Raw genomic sequence first — 15,562 nt, 5'->3', positions numbered from 1 at the left:
ATTCACTCCACCATTCTTCCATGAGCACCCACCATCTACAGCATCTGTGTGGTGCATGTAAGCCACCGTGCTTGGGGCTGATGATACAGGGACGCACACCCAGATCCTGGCTCGGGAGGGGTGGCACACGCAGATCGTCTCAGCAACACAGAGGTGCTGCGATGAACAGAGAGCTCAGGGAACAGACGGCACTGGCTAACTCAGCTTGGGGCGGCAGGGAGGCGTCATGGAGCGGACACTGCTGCAGCTGGGCTGTGCAGGATGTGTAGGAGCCCAGCAGAGCGGTGGGCGAGGCGTAGAGGTGAGGGAAGACTGGCAGTGCCCGGGGAACAGGATGTGCAAAGGTAGGTGGTGAAGGGTAGGATGAGTTGAGGAAACTGAGGTTGGTGGTAGCTCTGGAGCGTGGAATACGGGGAGAGGAATTGGTGAGAAGTGACTTTCATGCTAGAGACATGTGCAGATTGTGGAGGTCCTTGTGCATCCTTTGTCAACAACATCGGGGAAACATTGGGAGATTCTGACAGCAGAGGAGATACGTGGTCATTTTTGTGCTTTATAGAGCTCACTTTGGCTGCAGAGGGGTGAGGGGATTGGAGGGGACACAACCATAGGTGGCAGTGGTTCAGGGGAAGCCCGGGCCAGGGTGGAGTGAGGTGGGTGGGGAGCAGAGGGCAGAATGGATAAGGGAGAATCAGCAGGTCTTGGTGAGGGAGGGAGCAGGTGAAGAGGAGGCCCGAGGGTGAACCCCGGGTTCCAGCTGTGTGGGAGGCACCTGAGCAGCTCCTGCTCCACATCTGTGGGTGGCCCAGCGTGGCTGGGCTATCCGGGCCTCCCTTAGTGTGAAGCTTCTCCAGCCACTGGACCCCTGCTCAAACCACCCTCCCGGCACCTCCTGGCACCTCCCGGAACCTGCCCATTCTGATTCTTCGTGTGGAAAATGGGCCCGTTCCAGGTCCTCTGCTCCACTGCCTCAGGCCTTGGCCCTCCCAGCAAAGGCGATTCCACCAACGTTCCCTGGCAGGTGGAGGGGAGCTGTCAACACACAGAACCACCAGGCTGTTGAATTCATAATGTCTTTTATTAATATATTATGCTACAAAAATATTTTTGGCAAAATAACATTAATAGCATCTTTCTTTGTCTTCTATTATACTCTTAAAGAACTCTTCATGATAATTCACAGAGGTGATTAGAGAACAGTATCATGATATCTTTCAAATACATTAAGATCTGAAGCTTGCGTTGCACACTGAGTCAAGCTGGGGACCCTCGGCAATCTCTGTGAGGCTCAGAAATGGGGAGGGGGCTCTGGCTTCCCCTTCTCTGGGCTAGAGCTTCCTTTGGCCAAGAGTCAGCCTCTTCCCACCCCAGTTACCGGAGACCCACGATGTCTGAGAGTCATTTGTCCCTGGCAGCTCACTGGAAACATCTTGGACTTGGATCCCATTCAAAGCCCACTTTCCCTGCAGCAGGACTGGGGATGGAGGGGCCTTCAAGTCATGCTACCCTGTCACTTGTCCTGCCTGCCACATGCTCCCTATCCCATGGCAACCCATGGGTGCTAGGAGGAAAACCAAGCACTGAGCCTGGGGAGAGGGCACCTCACCTTCATGGAGCCCCAAGATCATACACTCACCAGCCCCAGAACAACCTAGGCAGGAAACAAGGTCTCTCTCTGACAGATGAGGAAATGGAGGCTCAGAGAGGGGCAGAGACTTGCTCAAGGTCACCCAGCAAAGTGAAGGAGTATCCAGAGTATCTCTGGAAAGGAAGAGCCCAGCTCATGTTTGGAGAAAGGGTGGGGAGAGCTGATACCCCCTGGAAAGGGCCAAGAGGGGCTCAATCACTTCTCAGCACCCTCTCTTCCCTTCCCCAGGGTCAGGGGGGCAGAGAGGGAAGGAGTTCTGGGCTGGAACCAGGGGGCCTGGGTTCCAGTCCAGCCCTCCCCCTCCCAGACCCTGCCCTAGGGCATCAGGCAAGCTGCCAACACATGGCAGGCCCGGCTGGGTTCTTGAAGAATAGGGAGGGGAGGAGGAGGAGGCAGTGGGGGGAGGCTGGACTGATTCCTGAACCTTACTGGTCTAGACAGCCAGCTGGGGTGATTTTTTTGGCCGCTTAGATGAATTTTTGGAAAAATAACAATGTTCAAAGGACCTGAGCATTACAGAGCCAGGAGGGACCCTTGATGTCATCTACACCAGTCCCTTGCCAAGACCTCAACTCTCCTACCACTGTTCTAGCCAGTGGGCCTACTGCCCCCACTCAAACACCTCTACTGATGGGAAACTCACCACCTGTGGGGGCACCAGTCCATCCTCTGACGGCTTTGGCTTGGTGGAAATTATTCCACTTGCAGAACTAAGGTCTGCCTCTCTCCTTCTTTCCTTCTTCATTCCTTTCTTCCTCCTCCGCCTCTGCTTCCTTCCTTCCCTGTCTCTGTTTCTACACATCTATTGAGCACCATCTTTGTATCAGATGAGGATTCAAAGACAAGTTCACATGACCCCTGCCATGACCCATTGCTCATAGTCTGGCAGGGAAGCAGATAGACATTTAGACAGTCACAACACTGGGCAGTGGGTATTGTGATAGATGCTGAGAAGGCACAAAGAAATCAGAGGGGGCTTCTTGGAGGAGGTGCTATCTGAGTTGATCCACAAAGGATGGCAATTAGGGGGAAGAGAAAGGAGTTTCCAGCTCTAGGGAGCAGCATGTGTGAAACATCCTGTCTATTCTAGAAATGGCAGAGACCATTCAGTCTGGCCAGGCACAGAATGGGAGAGATGAGAGATGTGGCTGACAAGGTCAGCAGGGCCAGGTCATGAAGACTCTAAAATGCCGGGCTGAGGACTTTAGTTCTCATCCCACGGTCACTGAAACACTATCACCAGCCCCAATTCTATTCTCTGCCTTGTAGGATACCACTAAAGCTGCAATTCCAGGGTAGAACTTCTCTTGTGCTTTGTGATGTTTTTAATAAACTTTCTTTTTGGTAGATGGGCTTTTCCCTCCTCTTTGGTATCTGTTGTGACAATGGCACTGGGCTGGACACTGGCAGGTAGGACAAGGAGACTGAGCCCCAAGGCTTGCCTGAGCCTACCTGAGGCCAGGAAGACACAGATGACAGAGCACTTAGCACGAGGAAAATACGTGTGTGGTCTTCCATTGCTGGGATGTACGTGTCACAGTCAGCACCAGGGTTCAGGCTTTATAGACTGGGGAGCTTTGCCCCTCAGGGTTGGAGGGATCCTCCGTGGCCCTCTGCAGTTCCCTGGCAGCCGGATTCTCATACCTCCTCTGTGGATGATGGGCTCTCCCTGCCTCCACCTAATCGCTGGTATATCAGACCAGAACTGGAGGAGGACCAGGAGATACGACCATTCCGATGTGCCCCAGAGAGTCCCTTGGTCATAGTCAGCTTTCTTGAGAGATAAGGCACCTAGGGTCACGCTCACATGCTGCCACCTGAGGCAGCTCACTTGAGCTACTGGGTCTCAGGACTCCCATCTTTCCTGTCTGCCTCAAGATCAAACAGGAGAGTATTAAGAAATGTACACAAAGCTCTCAGAGAAAAAGCGGCATTTTATGAGGCTAGGCACATAGAGCATTCTGGAAGAAATGTCAGCAGTGGTGGATATATCATTCCAAAGGTCTGCTGTGGCTGCTTAGGGAATGGTGGTTCTCTGGCCCAGTTTGAGAGAATTCAAGTGCCCCTGGCCTGCAGATTCCTGCGTATGTGCCTCAGGTCTTCCGGGACTTGAATGAGCAGGCTGAGTTCTCGTCAAACCCTGGCTGGCTGGTGGTCCTCAGGGATCAGTGAACTCTCGCTCGATGTCTGACCCACCTTGATTCTGGCTCTTCTGACACACATGTCTACCTCATTGGCTGGCCCATCCATTTTTCTTTAAACACTTGGTTGTTTGGTTGAGGGTGAGTTTGGAATCCCCCAATCTTCCCAGAGGAGGGATCTGGGAAAGACTAGGGCTGAATCCATCTGAAGTCAGGGGCCAGGACAGGATAGACTAGGATTGGGCTGCTTGTCTCATCTTGATAATGAGGTCACCTAGACCAAGAAAAGTGGCTAGACTCAGCCTCAATACAGAGCCTGGCACTGCCTGTGCTCAGTAATTACTTGCTGTGTTAATTTACCTTTCTGGCCCCCTGCCTGGCACAGATCTGGACACATGGTCAGGTGCCTGGACTGTTTACTCAAATGCTTCATCTTTAATTAACCTCAAGCTCCATCTCAATATGTCTCATGCCATACTCTGCCCCAAACAGAGGGGAATCTGGCCTGTGTGTTTATAATTCCTTTACACTTATCTCATCCAAATAGTGCTCTGCATGATCTGTTTGATGTCCAACTTCTGAGCCTGCTTTATAAGTCAGCTAAGCTCAGAAATAGGAAGTAGCATTTTTGCCAAGGATAAACTGACTCCAGGCCTGGCTGAGGTCAAGCTCAGTTTAGAGCATGGTGCCCATGGGGCTGGCTGGATCCTCTGAAGCAGAGCCCTAGGCCCCTGCCGGGTCTCAAGCTCCAACACGTTAATCACGGCTGAGCTGAAAAGAATTCAGCTCTCCACCAAGATGCCAGTGTGATCTTTGGCCACCTGATGAGCTGCCCAGAAGTCTGTTGTCTCAGAAGAGAGACAGCTGCCAAGCTGGGCACAATGGCACTGGGGCCAGTTGGTCACCACAAGCCTGCCAGGGAGGCCTGTGGTGCAGTGAGGCTGTGGAGCACTGGGTGGGGAGTCAGCAGACTTGCTGGCTGTGCATCCAGGAGGACTGCTGCCCTCTCTGGGCCTTGTTATTACTGTTACTGTTATTATTATCTGTCAAATGAATGGCCTTTCTGCTCTCAGGTTCCAGGGCTCTGTAATTAGTGAGCCGCCGGCCCGGCTGAGGGTTCCTGGTCTGGGAGTCAGCCAACCTGGGTCCTCTGTCTCCTTAGCTCCCACCTTGGGGAGCAGATGGGCCAGGGAAGCCCCTGTTGGGCTGCTCTGCCTCCCCAGCCCCCACCCCAGCTGTGCCCCACCACCTCCCTCTGATTTAGCAGGAAAGTTTCTCACTGGCTCCAAGATTTGACAAGTTGGGGCATGGGACACTTGGCACATGCTTATTGACAGAGCCTTTTGGCCAGAGGGACCAACATGAGCAACTGGTCAGATGGCCTCTTTGGCTGGAGTAAGAAGCTTGTGCTGCCTGTTTGGGCAAGATCTTCCTCCTACGGAGCTTTCCTGGGCAGAGAATGGAGCAGAACATGGACCAGGAGACAAGGATCTCACTTGTACCATACCGATCTGTGGCCACATTATGGCTGGGTGACCTTGAGCAAGTCCCCTCCCCTCTTTTGGGAGCTCAGTTTCCTCATCTGTGAAGTGGGGATAATCACACCTCACAGAGCTAGCATGAGGATCAGCAGTGGAGTGCGCAAAGCACCCGCCACGCTACAGGCTTTGGCAATGGCCACTCTCGGTACCCTCCTTAGCTATTACCACGAGATTCCTAGAGCCCCTGTCTTTAAAATTGCCCTTCTGTGCCCACTCCTGTGCTCCGGCCCAACTCACTCCATTAGCCATGATTTCAACAGCCTCTCCTCTCACCCAGACGGGATTAATGATACAGACCAGAGAAGTCTGGATTCGTGTCCTCACTCTCCCACTTGCTGTGTGACCTTGGGCAACCACCTCCTCTTTTCGGATCTCAGTTTAATCATCTGTTACAAGGGGTAAGGGACTACCTCCCTTAGCACCAACATCCCACCCCCCAACCCAGTACTTTGGTGGAAACATTAACCAAGAGCTCTGGAGGGCCAGTTCACAAGTACTCAGGGTTTTCAAAATAGCAGCATTCTCTGTCCTAAAGCATCTTCCCAGGCCCTGGGGTGCATCCAGGGGAGGGGAGGATGGTCAGGGTTCACACCTCTGGCTCCCAAATCCAGCTTCACAAAAGCTAAGCCTGTCTGCATGCCTGCCTACCCCCATGGGTCCCCACAGTGGGAGAAGCCAAACCTGGACCCAGGAAGCTTTGGTGATCCAGGAGCAAGACAGTTCAAAGCCACAATCCACATGAGGTCACAGACGTCCTGGCAACCTGGGCTTCCCTCCTGGGTTGGCGTCGGGGCTAATTAAGGGGTTATAACATAGGCCACATAAAAATAGTTTTATCGGTAGAATAAATACATTTTTCTTTTTTAATATGAACACATATTTTACAAAAAAGCCCCATAGCACTATGGGAAATTAAGATTCTTCTACAAAAAAGAAGATGTAACTTGGGTACAATAAAGCTCTAGTGTTCTAACTCATCCCGTCTGGACTGCCCTCGAGGTGCTGGGCACCCTGGAGCTGTGGCAGGGGAGGTGCGGTGTGACCACAGACCCTTGTATGGTTTCTCTGGCTTCTCCTCATGGGGTGGCTGAGGTCAGGAGGGTCCGAGGGTGTGCAGCAGGAAAGGGGCGGCGATGGTGGCAGCGACAACAGAGAGCAGGCCCAGGGTAGGATATGAGCAGCGGGGTGCTGAGCTGCTGGTGGGCCCCGGCAGGTCCTGCTGCTGGAGCTGGTCTGAGATCTGGAAGGGGGGCGTGGCGGTCCCGGAGATGTGCGTGGGCTGGAGGGGCGGCAGGGGTGACGAAGCAGTGGTGCTAGATGGGAGGAAACACACGGCGCAGTGACTGTCAGTAGCTAGCGTGGTCCTGGGCAGAGCCTGGGGGCTCAGATCTGACTATCGGATCTATTTTTTCCTCATAAAATGGAGAAGGAAACAAGAGGCTCAGACAGGGAAAGTGAGCAGCCCAGAGCCACACAGCCAGCCCAGTTGCACTCTGGAGACTGCACTCACCCTCCTGTGCAAGGCTCCAGGGGACGGGCCAGGCCTTGGGGGCCACAGGCCTCAAGTGTGACCACTCAGGAGAACAGGTCCCAGGCAGAAAGAATTCAGGCCTTAGGGAGGATTTAGAGCTGAGGTCACACGGGGGCAATAAGTCCCCACAACTATGCACCCGGGTGCCCCTGCCTTCTGATGCTGGCCTTCTGTGCTTGCTGAAATCAACAGGAAATAAACCACCTCACTGTTTCCACTTCCCTCATCATTGAAACTACCTTGTACTGGGCATCCACTTAACAAACAATATTTCTGGTCCTGACAAAAAACCTTCCTAATGGGTCTCATTACTGTCTTTTAGCAGATGGGAAAACTGACGCTCAGAGAGGCTATAGGTGCCCAGGCCACAGGGAAAGTGGGGGTGTATGTCCACGGGGCAGGAGCCCTGGGGTCTGCCTCACTTTGAGCAAACACAGTGAGTGCTGAGTTAAGGGTGCAGTCCTTCATGAACTTATAAAATCAGGATCCAGTTTTGGAGGTAACAGGTGAGATTCTTGGCTCAAGAAAGCCTAGGTGACAGAGAGAGAGTGGGACAGAGAAATAGAAGATTTAGTGTAGGAACAAATCAGCAGCTGAGCTCCACACTTGCTGGCCTTGGGAAGCTGGAGGGGGAGAGTGGGGCCAGGTGGGACTCAGGCTCAGGAACAAGGCTGATAGGAAACAGATGAGCAAAGAGAGACAGAAGGCTAGACAGGGACTGAGGGAGAGGAGGCCCATGACAGGCGTAAGAAGGTGAGGCACAGGAGAGACATCGACAGGAGGGACAGGCTCTGGGATAAAGACAGGCCTAGGACCCTAGAGGCAATGGCCAAACCTGCTCTCAGGGTGTCCCATCCCACCCAGAGAGGAAGCACAGGGCAGTGGACACATGGAGGGGCCCCTGACCCAATAGTGGAGGCCCCCGGAAGAGGGGGCACTGCAGTTGGTGGGGAAGGCTGAGCCAGCATAGCTTGCACATGAGAAGGGCACCCTAGGTGGTGAGACATGTCCTTGCAGAGCCCTGGCCCTGTGCCAGGCTCTGTGCAAAGCACTTGCCACGCACTAACCTTTAATCCTCATGACGACCCTAGGAGGCAGAGGTGACTGTGATCCCTCCTGTACTTAGGAGGAGCTCGAGGCATGATGAGGTGAAGTAACTTGCTACAGGGCTCACTAGCAGATGCCTGGGCAGGGAGCGTGCCCCTCCCTGGTCAGCTGAAGGGATAGGCTGGTGGAAATGAGCAGGGCCATCTCCATGGGTCTGCAGTGTGGTGGCCTCCTCCATGTGGGGCAATGCCCTGCTTCCTAGTGCTTGCCTCTCCCTACAGGCTGTGCATTCCCCAGTCATCTGGCAGCACCTCTGGCCTGCATTTCCTCGGGCCGGGCCATGAGGTCCTAATAGCTGGCTGTCATCCTTGAGGTGAGCCCCTGGGCTTGTGACCAGCCCAGTGCATGCTGCCATCCTAGCTGATGTTCCCCACAGCTGTGGCTCAGCCTTAGTCTGGGCGGATGTGCAGGGCAGCCTCGGTCACCAAGCATACCCTGGCTTCCACATGGGCTCAGGCTGGGACCTTGGCTTGGAAGTGAGCATCCAAATGTCCAGACCTTACGTATTTCAGTAAAAAAAGGGGTCCTTTCTCACTGCCCCCTCTTCCCTTTCTTCTCTTCTCTGATGATGCTCTGTCCCAATAAACCGTTGTGTCCTTGCACAAAGTTCTCTTCAATGTGGATCCACAGGTGTGATGTACCATGATCTTCTGTCTTTAGAAAGTCCCAGGGGAGACATCAGGAGAGGAGGGAGCAAACCCTTGAGCCATCTAGAGGACTCAAGGATGGAGTTCCTGAATAGAGTGTGTGAGGAATGGGGGGTGGGCCAGGTGGCTTCTAATGCCCCTTATTAAAACCCACAGAATCCAGTGTGCTATGACTGCCACTCCAAGACCTGTCACCATTTGGCACTGCCAGGGCCGACCTCACCTTCCATGGTTCTCCCGGCACATGCCACACTCTCCAGCCCAAATTTTTAGCATCGTTATTAATATTTTTGTGTCTCTGCCTCTCCCACTAATACCATCCTCCATTTATAGAGCACTTGATGTGTGCCGGTAGACACTGTGCTTGGTGCTGTACATATGTCATTTTATCATTATTCCCATTTCCAAGATGAGGAAACAGCTTGAAGGACATTAGGTTTCTTTCAAGAGACAGGATGTACTCAGGGGCAGGTGTCTGCCAGCTGAGTGGGGTCGAGGTGCCATCCCTCATTGAGTGGGATGGGGAGCCATGACTGAAGCGTGGGTGCTTCTTGCTGAGACCTCTCAAGCCCGTGGGGGAGGTTTGCCAGCCTCTGGAGAGGATCAGTGCTTGCGCCCGGCAGCGTCATTACCCCAGCCCCTTTCCTTTCTGTCTTTTCTAATAAAAAGAAAAACAAAACCCCCAAAACAATAAAACCCACACACAACACAAGAAGTCCATAAAAATTCCTTCTCAGCTGTTGCCGCATCATTTCAGCCTGAGCAGCTGGGAGGCTCGCAGGGCTGGCTCCAGGGGAGCAGGCTGGCGTGCCCCTTGCAGTGCCCGAGCTGGGGCCCAGGCTGGCCTCAGAAGGCAAGGCCAAGTAGGAAAGTAGGAGTTATGAAAACTATGTCTCACAAGGCGCCTGGAGGCATTTTCTTTCACACTTTGAAAACCAAAGATGAAAACTCTCCCTTGGAGCCTGAGCTGGGTTTTTATTGCTTGGAAGGAGTCCCAGGAAAATGGGGTAGGACTGGGGGGGGGGCATGGAGGACAAGCCCCTCCAAATGCCCCCATCCTGCCTTCCTGGCCCAATCTGTTCATAAACCTCTATCCCCCAGTCCAGATCCCCGTCCCCTCCCAGGCTCATGCTGGGGAAAACTGTCTCATGACAAAGTGGCCTTGAAGCCAAACCAAACACGCTGAGTGTTCCCAGGCTCTGCAGATGGCTGGCACCAAGGGGCCGAGTCTGCTGTGAGCTGACAGGGCCCCCTGCCCCAGTGGGGAAGGGCTCCTCCACCTGGATGGAAGGCAGGAGCCCCGTTCTAGCCTATGCTATGTTCCTGGTTTCTTGTGTGACTTTGGGCAAGTGCTGACCTCTAGGCCTCAGTTTCCCCATCTATACAATGAAGAAGCAGGAACAGACCCATGGACTTTAAAATGTTTTTCAGCAGCAGGACCCAGAAGTGAGGAGAGGAGGGCCAATGACAGAAGCCCATAGTGGAAAGCACAGAAAAGCAAGGCTGGTGCCTGAGACGGTGTCAGCAGTCTGTCCCCTAGGGCCCCTCCAAAGGCACTAGAGGTCTCCAAGAGCCATCCAGGACTAGGTTCTGGGAGTCCCTGGGCCTTGGCTTTCTTGCCAATGCAAGGGGCTGGTGAGCTGTGCCCTGGGTAGCCTCCTTAGAGAGCTTCAAGGAGACATGGGGGAGGCCAGGTTTGGGGCACACAGGGCCTGGGTACCCTTGATGAGCCCTCGATGTGACCGGGCTGGAGGAGACCCCGTTATGAATCTGGCCTTTGCCTCAGCCTCTCTGGGCTAAGCAGGTCAGGTGTAGGCAGAGATCTAAAGCCACCATGTGCTGTGCCTGACTTCCTGATATCTAGGTCCACGCCAGCCTCCATACCTTTGCCCACATCATCTTCTGCACTGGAAGTGACTTTGCCCTTCCCTCAACCTCACTGGGCCATTTTTCTGACTGGATTCCTTCCCAGGCACAGGGCAGGCAGTCTGGTGAGTTTTCTAACAGCTTCATAGCACACCTGATCTGGAAGGGCCAGTCCATCCCTGAGATGGGAAACAGACCCAGAGAGGAGATGGACTTGCCTCAGTCACCCAGGACAGCTGATGCAGGGTGTCCAGAGTGTGCTTCTGGGCCTTTTCAGCAGCACCATGTGGGGAGCCATTGCCCCTGTCTGCCACCAACACTGAACATGGGACGGGGCAACTGGTGTGTGTCCCACATGGTCCTGCTAAACTGGGGAGAGTTCACCCACCCAACGGCTCACTTAAGGCTTTAAGCTAAGGGTAGGGTAGGGCATCTCAGACCAGAGACTGAAAGTCAAAGTCATCGATATTAGTGACAACTGTTATGGAGGGTCACTGGTGGTCTGATGCCAGCCTAGTGCTTTACAAGCCTCATCCACTAAATCTCTAAGCCCCAAAGCAAGCACAAGGAGGGGCTGGGATTTGAATTCTGTTCTGCCTGAAATTGTCTGTGCTTCTATTCACTGGATGATTCTGCTTCCCATTTCTCGTGGGGGATCTTCCCCCAGCCTCACATGGAGACTCTGACCATCTGGGACCATCCCAGGAGAAGGCCTGGCTGTGCTAGGATAAACTGAAGTTGGAGAACTTGGGGCAGGGAGGGTCAGCCAGCAGGAGGCAGGGAGAGGGACACTGTGTCTCCTTCCCTCTTCAAGGGCTCTGGCCATCTGCTCAAACTTCAGGGGAAACTGAGGCGCAGAGGGCAATGACCCCTCGTGCATATCCTGCACCCCTTGCCCCTACATGGTGATAGCACCAAGGCTCTGCATCCCTCATGTACTAATGCCCACCTCTGTGCCTTGCTTTGGACCATGCCCAACCCTTGGAAGTACTTTCTCCCCTTACACCTGCCCATTGTGACAGTTCTCGCAATCCAGATGTCCCAGCCATTCACACACACACACACACACACACACACACACACACACACACACAGCTGTGGACTTGGAGAACAACAGCTGGCATGACCTCCAGCCTTCCTCTGGCTTTCAGATGTCGGGGTTCTCCAAGAAAGCTCTGGTGCCACACAGACATCTGCAGATACACATTCAGCCCTTTCCACAGGTCTCCATAAATCATCCTGCCACAGGCTGCCACTTCTCTAAACTTTCTCCGGTGTGTTTACCTCTCAGGTAATGAGGGGCGAGGGGGGCAGCCTGCTCCAGGTGGTGTCCTGGCCAGGTGCTTGCAGCCATGTCCCTGGCTCACTCCCTCCTTCTACACTCAGGCCTGCAGGCAACAACCCCCCCACAAGGCCTCTGGCGACCCAGAGCAGCTGACCCAGATCTGGTCCCAAGGCCTCCCAGGCTAGAAACACACGCTAGAAACTGCAGTCTGTGTGACCATGCCAGGACAGGGGCACCCACGGGGGCTGCGGGAGGAAGGAGAGGTAAGCAGGCAAGTTACCCAATCTTGCTGAGTCTGTTTCTTAGAGTGTGAAATAGGCCTGCCTTCATGATTCTTGACAGGACTGGGGGACATATGGACATAAGTGGCATGGAGTGAGAGGTCCACAACTGTTTACCTGAGCCAAGAGAGAAGCCAGTGTCAAGGCATGGAGGGGCCAGGATCTGCCTGCCGGGGCAGCACACAGCCTGGCGAGGTCAGGGCTGGCAGCTCCCCGGGGAGGAGGGCGGTGGGGGAGGCAGGAGAGGCGGGGAAGGTCCTGCCTGAGGCTGAGTGGTGGGGGTCACGGCAGGACCTCACTGAGGAGGGGCAATGCGTGCAGGCAAGACTGGGGCCAGGAGACCCACCAGGATCTTCCGCAGGGTCACAGGTGGAAGAGGGGCTGGGAGAGGGGACGAGGGGATGGCTCTAGTGGGATTGAGGGAAAGAAAATAAGAAAGTTGAAAGTAAAGCTTCAAGGGAAATGGTTTTGTTAGAACGACAAATGGCCCCAGGTCACTCCAGAGAGTGCTCCTCTGTTTCCTCTTGGAAAACTGAAAACTTGGGGACTCTGGGGGGGGGGTGAGTCCCCCAGGAGCAGTGGAGGCTGTGCCCTGGGCTGGGGCCTCTCAGGACCTGCTTCCCCAAGAAGCAGCAAGAAACTTTCAACAAACAGGCTGCCCTTTGGTGGAAACTTCCTTCTCCAACCCAACCAGATGGAAGAAAGTTAGCCAACCACAATTTACCTGTTGGGATGGAGACGGGGCTCCCCTCTTGCCAGAGAAAAGCTATTTTCTTCTCTAAAACCAGGCTCTGTGTTTCAGGACTGCGTGTTGTGGAAAGGAAACCATTCAGAGTCATTTGCCGAAATTTACCTTTCAGACATGGTTAGGGCTTGGAGGTCTGCTGCTGGAGCTGACGGCCCAGCCTCCTGTCACCCCATGGGTTTGACCCATCACCAGAAGGGTCTCTGGTCACCATGAGAGTTGATCAGGTCTCTGAGTGACCTGCCTGTGACCTGCCCAATTGGAGATTTTAAAGGGCTGCCAGCTCCCTATTCGCCCCAGACTTCCTGGCAGCCTGCAACTGTCTCCCCTGCTGCAGAAAATGGCCCTGGTAACTCTACGGCCCCACTCCCAGTTAGAAGGGGGCAGCCATGCTGAGTGTGTGACCTAACTGTGTTGTAGCCCATATAATGGCAGCAATGGCTCTGCCTTGGGCAGGCAGGGCCAGTGAGGGCTCTGCAGAGGTGCATTTCCCAGTAACACAAATGGGTAACTTTGAAACCGATGCCCAAAGAATAAATTGGCTTGGCTCTTACTTGCTGAAAGTTGTGCACACTCCACACTTTTTGATAATGGGCTGGGCTTCGTCAACCTTTTGTCAGTGGCTCAGAGCCCTGGCTGCAGAAGAATCATACAGTGTAAAGTGTGAGGGGCAGCCCCTGATTCCTGTGTGCCCCTGGGCAAGCCCTCCCTCATCCCGGGTCTTGGTTCACCGTCTATAAATGCAGAGCAGGGTCAGCATTTCCCAAGGCTGTTCAAAAGAATCTCCAGGTGCCCCTTCAACATACGGATTCCCAGGACCACATCCTGCAGATTCTGATTCATGAGGTCAGCAGCGGGGCCTAGAAATTTGTTTTTTTATAAGTACCAGGTGATTCTTTCCAGGGTTTCTGAGGATCCTGGATAATAATTTTTAGGGTCTAGGTGGAGACTCTGAGACTCCAGGGGCCCACTGCTAGGAACATTGTGTCCAGGACTGGGCTATTGTGGTGGGTCCTCTCACTGACAGACCCTCCCTAGGACATTCCTGGTTCTCTGGTGACACTCTCCACCATATATGGAGATTCCTGCCCCAAAGTGGAATCTAGAGAGACTGCTATATACTGAGACTGCAGGTGAAGGCTGGGAAAAAGCGTCCTGGTTACAGCAGGAGCTTTGGTGACAGGCCACCGAGGGGTATTAGTACATTAGGGTGATTTCTGTGCCTATCTATTTTCAACAAGGCTTATCACACATCCCCCATCTGCTCCGAGACAGAGCTCACAGTATTAAGGGCATCAGTCCCTGTTGTCCCATCTCTCTCGCAGGGCAGGGTCCCCTCTGTAGCCTCCCTGCCAGGGTGTTCACTGCTCAGATCTTCCTGGCACAGCAGCTCATGGCCTTTTGGTGGAGCAGCCTGTTCCATTTTCTCCTAGTTTCACCTCCAGTCTGTCGGACAAATGGAGCACACTTTGCACACCAGGTGCGTCCCAAGAAAGCTAAGTGCAAAGCAGCCTTTTGTCCACTGCACCTGAAGGAAGCTCCTCACCTTTCAAATGCAGAGAATTGTACTTGCCCTTTCTTAGAGAATGAAACAGAAAAATCAGACATGAACATGCTCTGCAAACCCTGAAAGATGATCATGAGGATCCTTTGTGAATGGGAAGAGCAAGCCCTGAAGTTTCCACTCAGGACAGGGCATGCCTGGTGACAGTGTGCCCAGCATGGGCGGGTCCAGGGGAGGCTGCCCAGGGGCAGACGCCCAGCTCACCTGTCCTCGATGCGGACCCAGAGGTCATTGAACTGCCGCGGCCGCTGGTGTTTGTTCTGCCTCTTGTGCCACTTCTTCTGCCGTCCAAACTCCTCCAGCTGGCTGAGGCTGTCAGGGAGCAGGAGGTGTGGGGACAGGGCTGGATCCTCCTCCTCAGGTGGGGCGGTGGGGGGTGCCGAGGGCACTGTGGGGACGGCAGCAGCTGGGGTCACTGGGGCCGGGCTCGTGGAGGTCCCCTCGGGAGGGGGCACTGGGCTCCAGGCGGCAGGGCTGGAAAGGGGCAACAGCACATGAGGCACATGTGCTGGGGCGTGTCGTTCATGTGCGACAGACAGGGCATGCAATTCAGGGGAAAGTTGTCATGGCAGGAGAAAATGCCAGGGTGCCCCTGCTGGGCCCAGAGGGAGAGCCCAGGAGAACCGCTGCCTGGTATTGAGACAGAGCTCTGACTCATTCTTTCACTTACTTAGTCAACAGGCATTTACTGAGCACCTACCCTGCACCAGGCACTTTCCTTGTGATAGTTGAGTATCGGCAGTCACCAAAACAAAGTCTCTGCCCTCCTAGAGTTTACATTCCAAAGCAGTAGACAGAGTAAAACATAGGGGACATCAGAGGGTGGTAACTACCAAGGGGAAAATGAAGCAGAGGCAGGTGTGAGTTCCTGGGGGTGGAAAGTGCCGGTCAAGGAAAGTGGTCTAGTTACCTGGTCACTGACTGGTGACATGTGAGCCCAGACTAGGAGGGGGAGAAGGCAGATCTCTGGGGTGTATCTGATCTTGGTCAGGGTCTCAGTCATTCAACAACTCTGGCTGGGGGACTTTAAGCAAGTTACCTAATTTAATTGTGCCTCAGTCTCCTGCTCCATAAAATGGGGATAGTACAGCCTATACTTCCTAGGCGTATCCTGAGGATTGTATATGTTCACACAGGTGAAGTACTTAGAACTTAGTAAGCAGCTGGAACATTAAGTGATTGAAATGATTAGCACCGCTTGTGTTA

At 53.9% G+C, this 15,562-nt stretch overlaps 1 protein-coding gene across 1 annotated transcript in view; it reads right to left on the bottom strand.

The window, feature by feature from the left end:
- Positions 1 to 6,161: 6,161 nt before the first annotated feature.
- The window catches only part of LOC103608339 (metalloprotease TIKI2-like), a 59,291-nt gene continuing 49,890 nt past the window's right edge, over positions 6,162 to 15,562 (bottom strand). The window contains exons 7-8 of the mRNA XM_008592783.1: positions 14,561 to 14,830; positions 6,162 to 6,643 (exon numbers count right to left, since the gene is read on the bottom strand). Coding sequence (XP_008591005.1) covers positions 6,424 to 6,643; positions 14,561 to 14,830 — 490 coding nt within the window. The 3' untranslated portion in view covers positions 6,162 to 6,423. The remainder of the gene's footprint in view (positions 6,644 to 14,560; positions 14,831 to 15,562) is intronic.

The sequence above is a fragment of the Galeopterus variegatus genome, unplaced genomic scaffold (assembly GCF_000696425.1).
Source record: "Galeopterus variegatus unplaced genomic scaffold, G_variegatus-3.0.2 Scaffold8326, whole genome shotgun sequence".
Lineage (NCBI taxonomy): Eukaryota > Metazoa > Chordata > Mammalia > Dermoptera > Cynocephalidae > Galeopterus > Galeopterus variegatus.
The sequence above is the reverse complement of the archived record's forward strand: the minus strand, read 5'-3'. Positions and strand labels throughout refer to the sequence as shown.